Consider the following 17,967-nt stretch of genomic DNA (forward strand, 5'->3'; position numbering starts at 1 on the left):
AGCATCTGCGAAGTGCAGAACGCAATCTTACTCCAACGAAAAAAATCTCAAAATTTGGAATAGTCCAGGACTATCATACGGTCAGTGTTGATTGGACCGGTCCTTTTCAAATGACACGCCAATGCTAACAAGTAATTTTTAGCAAAAGAAAAACCGACTTCAACTCTCATATAAAAAATATATATATATATATCTCATGATCCACTGATCGGATCTTAACCAATTAGTATGGGACCACCTCTGAGACACTACCTTTCCGATGCAAAAAGAATTATCGAAAGCGGTTGACGTGGTCCAAAGTTATGCGGTAACATACATTAAAAAAAAAAAAAAAAGATTCCGACGAACTGATAACCTCCTCCTTTTTTGGAAGTCGGTTAAAAATGACAGTTGAAACCATTGGCAGGGGAATTATGAGAGACTAGTGCTGGTAACAATAGGGACTATCTGTGGGCTAACCTATGGTGAGTCTGAATTGCTGAAGGGCTGCTTCTTGACCCTGTTGCCTTATTTGCATTTGCCATATNCGACGAACTGATAACCTCCTCCTTTTTTGGAAGTCGGTTAAAAATGACAGTTGAAACCATTGGCAGGGGAATTATGAGAGACTAGTGCTGGTAACAATAGGGACTATCTGTGGGCTGACCTATGGTGAGTCTGAATTGCTGAAGGGCTGCTTCTTGACCCTGTTGCCTTATTTGCATTTGCCATACGTAAACATATACTTATATGTATGTGTGACGTTGACACTTACCCCGACACGGTCCCGGATATGCGACGGCAATTGAACGTCCACTCTTGCAAATCATTCGATTTATATCACAAACACTACGGTATGTCTTGCCATCGACACCGCACACAGCGCGCTTTGGGTCAATTGCGTGCGAGGCAGCCGCGGCAGCATCATCTTCGGGGCAATCGATTTTGCAAGCGATACAGTGTGGTATGGTATATTGATCTTCGACACATGTAAGACCACCGAGGCATTTCACACCGTTGCAAGAAGCTGGAAATTGAAAGAAGATTAAAAAGTGTTATTGGCGAGGTTATTTATTCTACAGTAATATTCATTAAGTTTTATTAGATAAGAAGAATTCTATAATCTTAAAACGGCAATCAATGTTAGAGGTAAATATAAATTGCGAGCAATTTTCGAACTTTTGATCCTCAGCTTAAGTTAGTTAGCTGTATGCAGCCTTATTCAAATAGCTGCAAAGAGAAAAGTTGTCTTATTAATTTGCTCTGATCGTCAGACAGCCTGTATAAATAGTTTTGGACTCGCACAGGGATAATGCAAAAAGTTCTTTTACTAAATGCAGTAGATCTCTAAATGAGATGACCGAGCATCTAAAGTAGGAATGCGCACCCAGGTGAAATCCAGTGACCAAATCTAATAAAGCTTTCTAACTGTTAGCACGACTACTCAAAAGGCACAGCTGTTGATACTGCGTTACATCAAATTGTGCATAATATTGCAAAAACTTGATCTTAAAAGCACTTTCTACCAGCTACTTATTATTATTAGCTAGGACCTTTTGAATCTCGGGCAGAATTCGTGCGAAATGGTGGAACATCGGTCAACAAAAACGCGCCTAAGGGCACACCGCAAAGCATAGTTCACTTGATATTCCTTCGAAGGAGATTGTTAAATATCTAGAACTCATATCAAAGAGGGATCTTAGCCTTCGCCTCAGTAATTAATACATATGGCAGTCAACTTTAAAAAACCCAACTGAGCGACAAGAGGTTAAAAATACGTTGGAAGAACTTCTGGACCACCAGCTAAAGGGGAGGATATTTTCACTCGCTCTCCACTGCATAAACATCAATACGCTTAGAAAAGGCATTTGCATCAAAGGGGATTGCCATCTGCTCATTCATGGACATTATGGTGGCTTTGCCAATGCTTGCTTCAAATCCATGGAAGTGGCTCTGTTCAATAGAGGTGCCAATTCCAAAATAGTCGAATGGATTGGCTACATGCTTACCCAGAGCACAATCAAGGCGAACCTCAGCATCACCGGAGTCCACATGGAGGAGTGTTTTTCCACTGTTGTGGTCTATAGAGGCTGATGTAATACTTCAGTTACTCAGTGCAGGTAATGCAGGACGCCCTACCTAAACAATTGGTGTGGTAGAGAGGGATTGTCTATAAATCCCAATAAAACTACAATCATCGCTTTCATTAGGAAAAGGAAGCTGTGCTTTCCAGACCTAAACATAAACGGGACTGTGTTCGCCTAAAGGAAGATGTCAAATATCTAAGCATAACCATGAATAGAAAACTCACTTGGGAATCACATCTCTACTCAATTATCAAAAAAGCAATGAAATCGTTGTTAACCACTAAACAGCTCGTCGGAAAAACATGGTGGTTGCATCCCAAGGAGATTTCCTGGGTTGTAGCTTTTAAGGAGGTGGCAGAAATTGCAAGCATTGCAATCTGCAAATTAAGGAACAGAAATAACATTATTCAAGAGACCAATAGGCCATGGATAGCTGAGGGCACTTGTATAACAACTGGGCTACTACGGACGCAAACTCATCAGAAAACAACAGAAGAAATGCTCAGCCTCTCCAGAGCAGACATTTCGAAGGTCATGGCTTGTGAACCCGCCATTGGTTAGTTGGTAGACATTCTTCGAGGCTATAAACATGCAGAAGTTGCAGAGATCACAAAGAGGAAGAAACTGTCGAATATTCCTTCGGCAGGTGGCCAGCTGTGGCTAAGAGCAGAGCAGGCTTTTTAGGTAAACACTTCTTTAGCTCTTACGGAACTATCCGTTATAAGAATGAAACCAATGCTACGCTTCATAAAAGCTTCAAAATGATTTCAACTGACCTTAACCTTATTAATCTTATCTATTCCTATGGAACTTGACAAAGAAGAATTTGCTGTTGCGAGGGCCGGAAATCCGGGCCCGGCACTGAATATGTACAAGGCTGGTTTGGCTTTGGAAAATACTATGAGCTATGTTTATGTCATTGTAAAGCTCTTATATCTCATGGTTCCATCGTCTGCAGAATCTTTACCTCGAATACTGCAAGGGTCAGTTCTGAGGGAGCTGATTCCAATTCTAACATTGCGGTAGAAAGCCAACTGTATTTCGTGCTGTCCGAAGCAGATTTGAAGTCGACAAAGAAATGGTGAATGTCGATCCTCCTTTCACTGGTCTTTTACAAGGCTTGGCGTATGGTGAATACCTGGTATATAGTTGTTTCATCAGGCCCAGCCAGTTCATTGCTGGTGGGATTTAGTCTTTTAAACAAAACGCTTGACAAAGCCCTGTAGTTATCGCAGAATCGTAATCATTTGCTGAGCACATTTAAACTCAGTNTGGCGTATGGTGAATACCTGGTATATAGTTGTTTCATCAGGCCCAGCCAGGTCATTGCTGGTGGGATTTAGTCTTTTAAACAAAACGCTTGACAAAGCCCTGTAGTTATCGCAGAATCGTCCTCATTTGCTGAGCACATTTAATCTCAGAAGGTGATTTATAGGGATTAAAAATTGGCAAGTTCGGGGTTCACATAAAAACATTGTTGATAAGAGGAAACTAGCTATTTATAACAAGCTTAGGCAGAAATGTCCTTGATAGTGGATACTCCAATGTCTTGTACTGGGAATACAAATAACAGAAACACAGCGAGAAAATTTTTCTCACAGACGTGAGTGCAGGTATTATAATAAGATTTAGCGTAATTATAGGATCTATTACTGCCTTCATCGTAGGTGAGAGCCACTCTTAGACCCAGTGGGCCCGTTGCAGCGGGAGTATTCATGAGTGCCTTCTTGCCCTGGATGGGACAGGGCAGTAACCGAGTTAGTGTTCACAACTCTCAATTTCCTTGTCGCCGCGGCAGCTTCGGCAGAAGTTAGTCGCCGGTAAGTCCATTATGTCAGCATGTCTTCCCATCAAGCAGTTATAGATTCGGTCACTTGGAACTTGTTTTTGCCTTGACCTCAGGCATAGTGGTTCCCTTCACCGCAAGCTAGTCTTACAGTTGGCTTGTATGTCTCTGTGGTCTGGCAGCCACAAAATGTGGGTAGTAGACTTTGAAGCTAAATCGTTAAGGAGTTTCCTACATTCTATCGAAGTTCTTGATGAAGTTCCACAGCAATATAGTGACTTTATAGCTTCTTGGCTGTGGGAGACTGCTTGTTGAAGTTCTGCTTGGAAGATACTGCGGTGGTCTGGCAGCCTAAATCAGAGGTTTAATGAGAGACCCTATGGGTGTATCCCACTCCCTACTCTTAGATTTAGTTTAGAGCTATCCGTGCAGATGGTGGCAGTGTTGTGTAATCTGGCGATCTAAACGTATCGGCCATGGCTTTGGTGGATGTGGATGGCAGCGCACCTATGACTAGCATGCCTTCTGCCCTTTGAACCTTGGTAAGTATGGGATTAGTGAGCGACCTATTCAGTGATAGTCAACAGACTGTGACGGCAATCATAAGATACAAATACATGGAGCTGAAACAAATAAATAAATAAATAATAAACCACATTTGCCTCCCAACTGGCATCATGTTGGAGAAAGAGCGCGAAGCCAGAAAAAATAATTATAGAAGTTGCCAGCAGAGTCGTACTCGCAAGACATTCCGAAAAAATACGAAGGAAGACCTAATGCATGCCCTCATGTTTTCTTCGGATCCCCTCATACTGTCTCTTTCTAGTAGTGCTTCTAATTACTCAAATAACATTATCGGATAAAGATACATAAAGAAGTACTAAGTCTCCTCTCAGACCACCATATATTAGCACTTAACAAACTGTTGAACGTAGTGCTTGTCGGCATTGCAGGCAAAATTTCGCGTCGAAAACAGCTATAAGACTCAGGGAAATCGAAAGGTTGACCGACTTTCGGGCCGGACACTCTGTAGTTCTAGGGGGCTTCGATCTCATCCCTGATCGCAGGGATTACTGCTCCACTGAAATGGCTCCTAGGAGCTTCTTCTCTGTCCACTTTCTCTCAAGGGAGGATTGGGCCGGGCGGAAGTTTTGGAGAGAGGGAGCAGTGAATCGGAACTGGACGGTAGAGTTGGTGGAAGGGTCTTCTGTCGATAGCTTGCAATCAGTACTAAGTTAAGGCTAACGGACTGCTGCTGTATTTCAGGCGGAAGCGGTTGCTATCAACTTTTATTGTAGGCTACATTGAGTTCCGATTATTGAAATGTTACCGCCGGATTTTTATAGCGGCTGGGAGTGCCATTGATCCCTTGTGGTACACTTTTGAAAATATGGGCCTCATGTCAGCTCAGCGAGCGCTGGGCGAAAAATATAACGTGCGCGAGTGCAAGATCCTTCTAACCGAAGGTGGCCAGGGGGCGGTCGTGTGCACTCCTCACACTTACAAGCCACAGCTTTCACTTCAGGTGGGGTTTTAACGGGTCACTGTGAAATCAGTGTTAACGCAGTAAGGCTGAACAACCAAATCCCTTACGAAGCAGTCGACAACCTCCATGGTAGCACATCTCTTAACCAGATGGCTGAGAGATTTCGCCCAAAGGTGATATGGGTTCCGGGACACAGCGGCGATGAAAAGAACTGTAAGGCTGATGAACTGGCGCGACTTGGCACCAAACTACCTATTGAGGGTATATAGGAATACCATTACAAACTTGCAAGATACTTATTTCCGAGAAGCTCACTAAAGTAGCGAACGATAGATCGCTTGACAAAATCACCTGCAAAACTGCCAGGAAACTATGGCCGGCGCTCAGCGCTAAACGCACAGGCCTACTACTGAGCTTAAATAAGCAGAATATCAGTTTGTTAGTAGCGTTTATAACAGGATACTGCCTAATTGGCAAGCATGTCTACGGACTAGGCGTACGATTACGTGACTTCTGTTGAAGTTGTAAGATGAAGAAGACGATGAAACGCCCTGATCTATCCAGATCTGGGTAGACAATTCTTCGACTAACTGGAGCACCATAGATGCGTTGAAATCAGGGACCTTCTAAAATTCCTGCAAAGTTCTAAATGGTTTTAGGAGCGATTGGAAGCTACACACGCCCACATGCGGCATCACAATGAGCCTCAATCCTAAGTTTGTCTTACAGACGACCGCGACAACCTAACCTAATCTAAGGCTGAACATATTACCTGATCCCGTATGTCGCAGTTGCCTGGAAGATGGCGAGGTGGAATCAGCTCAACATTACCTTTTAGGTGGCCAGCATTTGTGAGACTAAGGTTGAAGTGTACTTCGGCTCTCAAATCCGTAATATCCCTTTGGAGATCTGGGGCATTGAGATTAGGCGAATTTGTAATTACATAATCGGCACGAGACGTTTTATCGATTAAGTATTGGTGAGCCCCTGACACATGGATCTGCCATCTAAGCTAACCTAACCGCTCAGACATTACAAACTTGCAGGATGAAATATTAAATCTTGTGACCAGTTCAGAGTCTGAGTACTTTTTCATACACTAATTTAAATAATTCTAATTCTTAACCGCCAATGAAAGTATGTAGATACGTATTAAAAAATCTGAAATAAACGGAAAATTTTTGTACACAATAATCAACAAGCAACGTAATCAACACACGAAAACTAAAAAGAAACTACCACATCTATCTGAATGAAAATATCTAAAAATACCCGTACAGTTATTTTTGTTCTATCTTTTGTCATGTCACACATCCTCGTACATATTACAACAACGTTTAACAGGCACAGCAAGCAACACAGAGAGCCAATGTTCTGATCTAACAAAAAAAATCCAACAACAAAAATGCAACACCACTAGTAAAACCAGCGAATCACTCGTTTGCAACTAATAAACTGTCAAATTTATCATTGAACATTGCAGCGTTGTGGCAACGCCTTGGCGCCATCTGTGACACCAACAAAATTGTAATATAATTTTTCATGAAATTATTGTACGCGTACACACAACGTGCACACATGGGCGACTTTCAGCCAGCCAGCCAGCTAGCCAGGCAGTTAGCTACAAGTGGCATTTGCAACATGTTGTTGTAATTTTTCTTGATGCCAATTGCATACGGCCGGTACAGCCACCAATTCCTGTTGCCAGTTGGTCGATTGCGAGCTGGCGACATTTTCTACACTCCACTATATTGATGGTATGCTTTTAAATATGTGTAGCTGATGTTATTATTGTTGTTCGTGGCTCGTGGCAATAGTCAGAGTCATTAGTTAGTTGTGGCAGCAACAACTACGTCAGTTGTCGTTAGGCGTTTCTCACTTTTGTTTTGGTGTTTTTTTTTTTAGTTTTGGTTTGTGGCAACAATTTAGGCACGCGTTAAACTCAGCTTGTCGCGCTTGCCTACATGCGTATGGTTGTATCTACGTATGTACATACATGCAACTGCGTATTTTTGCTGCTGCTAAGCGTAGAAATGCATTGAGGCAGTCTCTGATTTAATCAAAGTGCAACAAGTATTTTTCCGATGGAAATTTTCCAGACACTTTGGATGATCTTTATTGCCCACATGGTTTCCGGCTGCACAAACGCGACTAAATACTTACAAATATGCATAGTTTATATATCTAACTACCTACTACATACATATGTATGAATATTTATGTATGTTTTGTATTTATTGCCTTCTTGGCTTCAAATCGATGCCGAATGCTAATGCCAGGTGCATGGTCAATGATTGGTTTGACAACTCGTGCGTCTTGCTATCAACCAGTCGACGATATTTTACAATTTTTGCCGCATTCTTTGCCGGATTTTTCTCGTAGCCAACAAAATGATGTAAATGAAAATACTCGGACGAAGAAAAATAATTTCGTGTTATTATTACTTATTGTGGCGTAATAATATTTGTTCCAACGGTAATTTTTTTTTTTTTTGGAAAAAGGCTATTTCGGTAATCACCACATCTTTTGATCAGGTTTCTTTCTCTAGACTCCAGCAGGAATCGAACTCGCATCAGCGATGTGCAAAGTCAGCACAATCTTGCTGCTTCACAAAAACAAAAAAGGAGTTCTCAGTGCAGGATATTAATACATTCTCTATTGGACGGAGCCAGATATCGNCGGACGAAGAAAAATAATTTCGTGTTATTATTACTTATTGTGGCGTAATAATATTTGTTCCAACGGTATTTTTATTTTTTTTTTTTTTGAAAAAGGCTATTTCGGTAATCACCACATCTTTTGTTCAGGTTTCATTCTCTAGACTCCAGCAGGAATCGAACCCGTATCAGTGATGTGCAAAGTCAGCAGAATCTTGCTGCTTCACAAAACGAAAAAGGAGTTCTCAGTGCAGGATGTTAATGCAGAGATTCGGCAGATAGTAAACCACTATAGACGCAAGAAGTGTTGACACTTTGCCTCTATTGTGAGCAAGCTTTGGTCAATCATAAGGTCACGGTCCTACCCAATGAAGAACGATGTCTGCCTCGCCGTAGCCAGAGCGATGCGACAGTTATTTTAGCCGGCAATTCGTTTTGCATTCTCTATTGGGCGGAGCCAAACATCTAGTGATCAGAAGGCTGCGCAAACTGCCAAAATAAAGTGCGCTTATTGCTTTCACCAGGCGGTGAGGGCCGGGTGACTACCAGAAAGGCAAAAGCCACTAAAGCAATTGGTCCCGATGGAATACGCATTATGAAGCTGAAAAGATTTGGGGCAGGGGGCTTATAGTACCTCACCAAGGTCCTCAACACGGCAATGACCACTCTGATCATACCTGACAGGTGGATTCTGGGTCAGTGATTCCACTGCGCGGAAACCTGTCAACAACGGCTAGTTTTATCGGCCGATAACAATCCTTTCCCCGTCGCGAAAGTATTAGAGGCCTTGCAAATGCTACTGCAGCAATAAACGTCATAAACACTCAAATAACTCGTGGTCTATATTGTAACCGCTACTGTGAGATAATAGTCCCAGTAGCGTTGGATTTTTCTATGGCATTCGACGCCGTGTGTCATTTCACGCTGCTAGAAAACATAGAGGCTTCCTTTCTCCCACGTCGACTTAAACGGTGGCCGGTAAATATTCTGAGAGGTCGACACCCGTCAATTTTTTTCGAGGTAAAACGTAAAAACAAAGGAAAATTAAATAAGGAATTACACAGTGGGTGTTCTCTCCCCGCCCACTTCTCTTTAATTCCTACATTTTAAAACTCTCCCAACTACCTCTGCTCAAAAGTAAACGGCTACCACTCCGAACTTTCTAGCTTCTTCACTGTAAGCAGCCGGACCATCTTTTCTACGAAATCCTCGGCAACCATTTTACCACCTATACAGCTGGGTACTCAAGTCGAGGGCTTTTTGCGCCATTTTAATGCAATTCCCATGGGAAATGTTTTGCCCTGATTCTCTGATAGATTTGTCCACTAGGTCTCTTAGTTGTTAATCACTAGGGATATGTATTTTCTGCGTTTTGTATCTAATATTCGAATGGCCTGGACATTCACACAGCAAATGCTGGACACTTTCTTCACTGACGGCTGCTACAACTTCTATAATATTGTTCATAGATAAGTGCTCTTCCTGCCACATGTTTACTGGGGCTGTCAGTGATCCGTGATGGTTGCCAAAATTCTGAATATCTCTGCCCGTTATCTGAATATTAAGCAGATCGCCTTGTTAATCGAGCCAGATTTCTCTTAGCAGGAATATCATAACCGACTAGTCTTGGTGAGATCCTGCGTACCTCCTTAATATAAAATAATATTCACTCGCTGCGTGATTGATGGGAAATCATACATAAAAGCTGAGACTTAGTCATCGTTGTCTGCATCGTTGCTCTCCAAGTAGCCACAGTTTGACTATGACTTAACACCATTCGGACCCGATCTGCCACTTTTCCAAGTCTAGTCGCTTGTCATATTGCTGTATTTTGTAGTCGTAATTCACTCAAAGATAATGACATTTTCCTATATTATAACAAAGATATAGTAAATATTTCTGAAATGTGGATAACAGCTGGGGATAGGGCAAAAAATAAATGAAAAAGAAATTGGTTGCGCTTGGTACTACCAAAACAATTGCTCCAATATTGCTGCGTCACACTTCTAATGTCTTATCAATGGGCAAATGAGCGGTGCAAAACAAGCTACTTTTCGACTAGCTGGGAATCAGATAAAAAATGGCAACCCAAATTTAAAAAAAAATATGATTTCTCTAGATTTTTGTACGGGCAATCTGACGTTTTCGAAAATTTTCCCATTTTCATGGTGAAAATTTGAAACAAAAATTTATTTGTAATTTTTCTCAATTATGGCCATTTTTAATTTTGTTTTTAGTCATCTTAATCGAAAGATCAGGTCTTTTTACATTGAAAAAATCAACTTTTTGATTTTCCCGAGTGGATTGATCCATATACATACAGGCTACTGTTAGTATTTTTTTTATTTTATCCAACGGTTTTAAAGTAAAGAAGAAGAAAACTGTGATAGTAAAGTAACAATATACTATATGCGTTGAATGCACACATATATTTAGAAAGAAGAAATTGCTATAATGCCGGATTTCAACTGTGCATTAAATGACAAAATCTTTAATGATGTTAAAAAAAATTTACTAGAGTCTGTTTTCACATGGCACTATTTTATTCTTAGAAATTTTTGTCGTAATTTTTGTCATTTCAATGCCTAGTGGAAATTAGTCATAAGTACTTGGCATGAAACTTACTTCGGCAATGTCCTCGATAGGCAACAGTTAGCGACGGATTATTGGTGCGGCACGCTCGTTTCTTCAATTGACATTCCGTATTATAGGTGCGACCATCTGTGCCGCAGACTGGATGTGGCCCATGGAAATTTTCTACCTATTAAAAACATCAAAATTATATTAGATTAAAATAAATTTTAGATTGCGTATGCATACATATTTTGTGTGCACATATGCATTAGGATAGGTCAATTGTATGGGAAATTTTTTTCGACTATGCGGCTGCGGCATAGGAGTATTCTACGTGATATTCTAAGAGAATTTTTCCGAAGAAAATAGTTTGGTGTGCTCGAAATTCATTTTAGACCTATAATTTATTTGGCGAATTTTTACGTAGAATACTCCTTGCCATAACCGCATTGTAAAAACCTTTAAGAAAAGTTCCTCTTCCCCTCTCTACAGACCCCTGGGGACCTGGAGTAATTGAGCACTTTGACAGAGAAAATGTAAACTCGGGTTACGCTATTCATTGGGATTGAGCTGGCATATGAGGACGTGGTTGGTGTCGTACGGGGAGTCTCCACATGCCGGAAACTCATTAGCTGTTGAGGCGGCTACCTGACCGTAACGGGGCCAGAGGAACGCCGGGTCTCTCTTGGTAGTTGAAGCGCCCTCTGATGCGTCTGGGCGGAGGCTCCTCCTCGAGCAAGGGTCTGTTGAGGTGCTAACGTCTGTGAAATGCCACCAGAAACTGCTTGCTAAGCATTTTGTTATGCTCCTTTACGGGAAGCATTTAGGCCCCGCTGTACAGGTGGAGCTCAGGCATTTTGAAGTAAGTAAGTATTTTTGAATCGAATTCTGAAATAGGGCGTTCTTCAACCAAATTCTGAGATAGAGTGTTTTTCAATAAAATTCTGAAATAGGGCGTTCTTGAAAAGTTTTTTGAGATAGGGCGTTTTCGAACTGGCTGCCGAGATAGCTCGATCTTCCACTCAGCAGTCGATATGTACTTCGCCGGCCGCCGTTTGAGTCCCTGTGGAAGAGAGGCAGCGTCAATATCTTTCTAGTAGCGTTGAATGACAAATGGTGTCAAACGCTACTAGGACTGTTTACTCACAGGGGCGGTTGTGGTTTAGGCCACGAGTTATCTGGCTGTTTATGGCGATAAGTGTTGTTGTTGTGCTTTGCACTATACGAAAATCATGCTGATGCTTCGCAGAGGTCAAATGGTTTGTAAAGGCTCTGATCCTTTGCATCAATAGCGCGGTAAACTAAGCGTTGTTTTATTTTTTTTATTTTTATTTTTGCCAATTACTATTTCCTTAGTCCTAAACCAAAATAAAGAATACCTTTGATTTTTCCTCCATATGAAATCGAGCCAGCCTAATGTTCATACAAAAATTGTGAATAACTTATGCAAAAAAAACCCAACCACAACCCAAGTGCAATTTTTCTTCTTTCCTGCAGTTTCCTTCCAGATACGACTATAGCTAAAACTATGCTNTCTTCCACTCAGCAGTCGATATGTACTTCGCCGGCCGCCGTTTGAGTCCCTGTGGAAGAGAGGCAGCGTCAATATCTTTCTAGTAGCGTTGAATGACAAATGGTGTCAAACGCTACTAGGACTGTTTACTCACAGGGGCGGTTGTGGTTTAAGCCACGAGTTATCTGGCTGTTTATGGCGATAAGTGTTGTTGTTGTGCTTTGCAGTTTACGAAAATCATGCTGATGCTTCGCTGGGGTCAAATGGTTTGTAAAGGCTCTGGTGCTTTGCATCAATTGCGCGGTAAAATAAGCGTTGTTTTATTTTTTTTTTGCCAATTACTATTTCCTTAGTCCTAAACCAAAATAAAGAATAGTTTTGATTTTTCCCCCATACGAAATCGAGCCAGCCTAATGTACATACACAAATTGTGAATAACTTATGCAAAAATAAACCCAAACACAACCCAAGTCAAAGTTTTCTACCTTTCAGCAGGTTCCTTCCAGACACGACTAAAGCTAAAACTATGCAAAAAATAAAAAATAAAAAATTTTAAAACTCACCGCAACTTCGAATTGGCGATTTGGGAATCCGTAAACATTGAAATTATCGTAAATTCCATCGAGTAGTGTCGAGTCATCGGAATTGCGAAATGATTTGCCAACGTCAGCAGAAACAACTCCACCAAAAAATGCTTCCGACGAAGTGCTAAGTTTTTCTTGTTTTGTTGCTAGCGACGACGACGACGACGACGACAACGATGGCGATGACTTTGCTATATGACTTCCGTGATTTAATAAACGACGATCGTCAGACGGCGACATGGAATTTACGGGAGTGGCGGTAGCAGCTGTTGTCTGCCAGTCCATTGTAGTTGGCACAGCAGTTGTTGTCATTGCCGTTGCTGTTGCTGTTGCTGTTGTTGCTATTGTGGTTGCTGGCATTATGCTATCACCGCTGTGCGCTGTCAGCGAGGATGTTGCAGACGATGTACGCGTGCGCACGTTGTTGCCATTGTTGTTTGCATTGTGATCCTTCAGCTTTTTGTGCTTTTTATGCGCGCGATGATTGTGTTGATGGTCACTTTGCTGATGGGGCGGCTGCTGCTGCTGCTGCTGCTGCTGCTTCTGTTGTTGCTCTTGTTGCTGATGTTGTTGTTGTTGTAGTTGCTTCTGATGCTGGTGATGTTTGCGTTTACGTTGCAGCTGCTGCTGTTGATGCTGCTGATGATGGTGATGACGTTCACGTTGTCTGCCGCCATTAACGTTATTCCTACTGTTGCTATTGGTCTTATGGTTGTTGTTGTTGTTGTTGTTATTGTTAGCGCTATTACCGTTCAGAATGCCTCCTCCTGCCGCCAGCGACATCTCATCGTGATTTGGAGCGTTTTCGAGTTGTCTAGCATTTGACGTTGCTGCTGTTGTTGCCGTTACTCGTGACGAAGCTGACGGTTGTAACGCGGCTAGCTGAAAACGTTTAATTATGGCGAAATTATTGTTGTTGCTATTCTCCTGTTGGCGCTTGCTAACCTCCATTTCATTCTCATGCAACCTTCTTTTTTTGTTGTGATTCGAATTTTTATTGGTTTTATGTCTAGACGGCAAGTTTAAGCTTCGTCGTGACTCCGGCGGTGCCGTTGGCGTTCTTGCTGAATCATCGCTACTCCGGCGATGGTTGCCGGAAGATGCTTCTTCGCTGCCATCGTCTAACCAATCATCAATATCACCATCATTATCAGCATCTTCATTGTTGCCATCAACTTCTCTGTCCTCAGCATCCACACCCTCTGCACTTTCGTCACCATCGTCTTCATCACCGTTGTTGAAGTCATCGTCGAAGCTCTTGTGATGTCTGCTATTCGTTCTTATATTGCTAAAGATTTGTAATCGTCGCTGGACGGGTTTCTCTGTGTCATGCTCGGCATTGGCCGTTATCAAAAGTCTTCCCGAATTCTCCACTCGTCTACTTAACTGAGGCTTCTGTTGGCTTTGACTTTGCATTATAATCATTTTTCTTTGGTTTTGTTGTTGCATTTGCAATTGGTGTTCGACACCTAAATTAACATTTGTAATTTCACTACTTAAACTACGTATGTCGCGTGGCGACTTGCCTTCACCGAACAGCGTCGATGTAGCGCTACCGGCTCCGTTGCCTGCTTTGCCAACCACACCACCACCACCAGCGCGGCCGCCGCTGATGCCATCGCTTCCTAGTACTATGTGCCTATTCAGCCGCAATTGTTCGCTGTGTGGTTCGTGTCCGCGAAAGGTCCTCTGTTGGCTTCGTTGCTTGTGCCGCTTAGCCGCCCCACATTCAGGTGCACAGACACACTTTGGACGGCCTTTGCGCTTGACGCATTTCTTATTCCAACTGCATTGCATGCTCTTGCAGCTCACTGAAATTGAAATAAGTGATTGGCTATGAATAAATACATATGTACATAAAAGTATCGAACCCTAAATGCCAAAAAGACGTAAGCGATAGTTTTTTCAAAATTTTCTTAATGATGCAAGAATGTTCCTGCAGCAGCCAGATGCATTTCTGCATCCAAAATAAAATTGTGAAAAAATGTCGCTTACGTATTTTTGGCGGTGAGGGCTGGATATACTATGTGTACATATCGAGCCCTTACCGCCAAAATAACGTAAGCGACATTTTTTTAAATTTTTCTTTGTGATGCAAAAATATTCCTAGAGCATCTAGATTAATTTCTGCATCAAAATGAAAATTTTGGTAAAAATGTCGTTTATGTTAGTTTGGGGGTTAGGGCTCGATATGAGACACATGTCCAAAAAACAAATGGTTATGGAAGCACAGTGTGTGTGTTTTAGATAAATACTGAACATTCTACATATGTATGTATGTGCTAGTGCTGGGAAGTATTGAGTACTTTTGAGGATCGAGTTCTTTGGTATCGATACTTTTAAGGATCGGGTATTTTTCAGAGTACTGAGTCTTACTTTCTTTAAATATCCGCATGTTTGTAACATTTCAATACTTAGTGTAGAAATCTCACAAGCTGGCAGTATTTTATTCAAATTAATATATAATTCCCATATTACGTCATATGAATGGCTAACTGTACTGAAAATTATTGCAACTGCAAATTGAGTACAATCATTTCTGAATACCGTTAAATGTAAATAAAACTCAGTACTTTTTAATTCTATTCGACACTTAATACTAAGTACTTTGATCGATCCTGAGTATATGTATCAAAGCGATTATTGGAACAGAGTATTTTTGAGTACTGAGTACTTTGGAGTTCCTTTTTTGAGTACTAAGTACTTTTGAGTTCTTTTGTGAGTACTGAGTTCTTTGGAGTACTCCAAAACTAGAATCGAGTTCTGAGTACTTTTGGTATCGATGCATGTACGTACATATATCCCCTTATACTTACAAGCACAGGGTGAGCAGGTCATGCCATCACCAATGGTGGTCGCAAAAAATAATTCCACGTCTGTTACATCTCGGTCAGTGTAGAATAGCTCTGAATATCGACAACACTCCGCCTTAGTGCTATTCCGCAAATAAATCTCGCTACATTTGCCATTACTTTGGGACGAACGCCAGCAGGCGCCGGCTGTAAGTAGAAAATTTATTTAAAAAGATTAGTGGTAGCAGGGAAAATAAATGGGGTCAGATCAAATCTAAAAATTTTTTTAAAATGTTTGTCGTTTGAAGAATTTGTATTTAGATTTTCTCGTAATTCTATACAAAGCTTCGATGTATTGAATACGATAAATGTCAGAGCTGACAAGTGACAGTACATAAATTTTTGGTAATTTTATAACTGGATAAAAATTTTTAGTAATTTAAAATTTAAATTTTTGGTAAGTTTAACGCGAGACATTCATTTGTGGGAATTTTTAAGGCATAATTATGGTAATTTAAAATATGGTCATACATTTCTGACTAAACTGGACAGATACATACATATATATTTTTAGTAATATAAAATCTGAATTCGTTTTCATATAAAGTCACGAATTTTTGAGAATTTTAAACGGAACATATTATTTTTTTTTCATTTAAAAACTGTTCATAAATTTTTGATTATTTAAAAATTGAACACAATGTTTGATTATTTTAAAATTGCACATACTTTTTTGGTCATTTTAAAACCGGACATGTGTATATTTTAATTCAATTATAATCTGAATTTTTGGTCACATAAAAAGAAAGACATAAATTTTTGAGCAATTAAAGCTGTATATGTATAATTTTCGGTAGTTTTAAACTGAATATACAGTTTTAGTTATTTAAAATCTTAATTTGATGTCAGATAAAATGATACATGAATTTTTGAGCAATTTTCATAGGACGTAAATTTTAGTAATTCAAAAACTGATCATAAATTTTTGATCATGTAAAAAACGAGACATGCATTTTTGGGTTTTTAAAACTGGACATAATTTTTGGTCATATAAAAAAATAACACAAATTGCTAATCATTTCAAAATTGAAAAAAGTTTGAACATTTTAAAACTGGACATTTATTTTTGTCCGTTTGAAAACTGGATATACACATAGTATGTATGTATGTACCTAAGTCAGTCACGCTCAGAGAGAGTTTGTACTATGTGCACGGCCATATAAAATCTAGAGAGAGCTTTGAAGTGTTCCGCCCGCGGGCGCTGTTTTGAGCATAACTGATTTTAAATCATTCGATAGCTGAAGTTAAAAATTGGCACTCGAATGGTGGATAAATGATAATGCCCTTGAAAAGTGAGCACAAAATAGTGTGGACAACAACTTTTGAATTGTAAGACGGAAAACAGTGGAAGTGCAAAACTATCGATAGTACTAGCGATAGTATCGATAGTTTTAATTTTCCTACACTACGCAAGTTATGTAAATTTNTTTTGGTCATATAAAAAAATAACACAAATTGCTAATCATTTCAAAATTGAAAAAAGTTTGAACATTTTAAAACTGGACATTTATTTTTGTCCGTTTGAAAACTGGACATACACATATGTATGTATGTATGTACCTAAGTCAGTCACGCTCAGAGAGAGTTTGTACTATGTGCACGGCCATATAAAATCTGCAGAGAGCTTTGAAGTGTTCCGCCCGCGGGCGCTGTTTTGAGCATCACTGATTTTAAATCATTCGATAGCTGAAGTTAAAAATTGGCACTCGAATGGTGGATAAATGATAATGCCCTCGAAAAGTGAGCACAAAATAGTGTGGACAACAACTTTTGAATTGTAAGACGGAAAACAGTGGAAGTGCAAAACTATCGATAGTACTAGCGATAGTATCGATAGTTTTAATTTTCCTACACTACGCAAGTTATGTAAATTTATTTATTCGCCTACAGAGATACTCTTACAGACTATTACAAATTAATTAAACATTTTAAAAGGTCTAATTCGAATTTAAATAGGTTCTGGTAGAAATTTAGTTCTAGTGCAAACTTATGCAATATTGAAAGTTTATTTAGCATAAGGAATTTTTTTATAAAAATATGTATATCATACTCTATAGCAAACACTATGTACATAAATCCGATTCTCAAACTTTTTATAAAACTTATAGTAATGGAAAAAATTTTCATAAAAATCTTAAACTTAAAAAAAAATTTAGCCCATTAAATTTTAGCCGAGGCGTTTCAAGTTTCTAAAAATTTGCGTTGATTCTTGGTAATTTTTATACCCGAGCGCAACTTTTTACTTTTTGTGCACAATGTTTATTTGTACATGCATATAAAGCACATTTAACAAATGAGAACATAAAGTTTTTTTTAAATATGTACGATGTTTACATAAAAGTCATAGTAGTTTTATTTTAATGTTCAGCCCTTTCGCGGTAAATGGCACATAAATAGATATCTTAATATTTCGTTTAAAATGCCAAATTTCCTGCAAATGCATTATAAT

At 39.9% G+C, this 17,967-nt stretch overlaps 1 protein-coding gene across 1 annotated transcript in view; it reads right to left on the reverse strand.

Moving 5' to 3' along the window:
- Fs (Follistatin) overlaps nt 1-17,967 on the reverse strand; it is a gene marked incomplete at its 5' end in the record, with an annotated part of 21,096 nt that overhangs the window by 2,180 nt on the left and 949 nt on the right. The window contains 4 exons of the mRNA XM_017630454.1: nt 755-1,006; nt 10,621-10,756; nt 12,646-14,477; nt 15,483-15,665. Coding sequence (XP_017485943.1) covers nt 755-1,006; nt 10,621-10,756; nt 12,646-14,477; nt 15,483-15,665 — 2,403 coding nt within the window. The remainder of the gene's footprint in view (nt 1-754; nt 1,007-10,620; nt 10,757-12,645; nt 14,478-15,482; nt 15,666-17,967) is intronic.

This window comes from Rhagoletis zephyria, unplaced genomic scaffold, assembly GCF_001687245.7.
Source record: "Rhagoletis zephyria isolate East Lansing unplaced genomic scaffold, Rhagoletis_zephyria_1.1 Rzeph_scaffold_07756, whole genome shotgun sequence".
NCBI classification, from domain to species: domain Eukaryota; kingdom Metazoa; phylum Arthropoda; class Insecta; order Diptera; family Tephritidae; genus Rhagoletis; species Rhagoletis zephyria.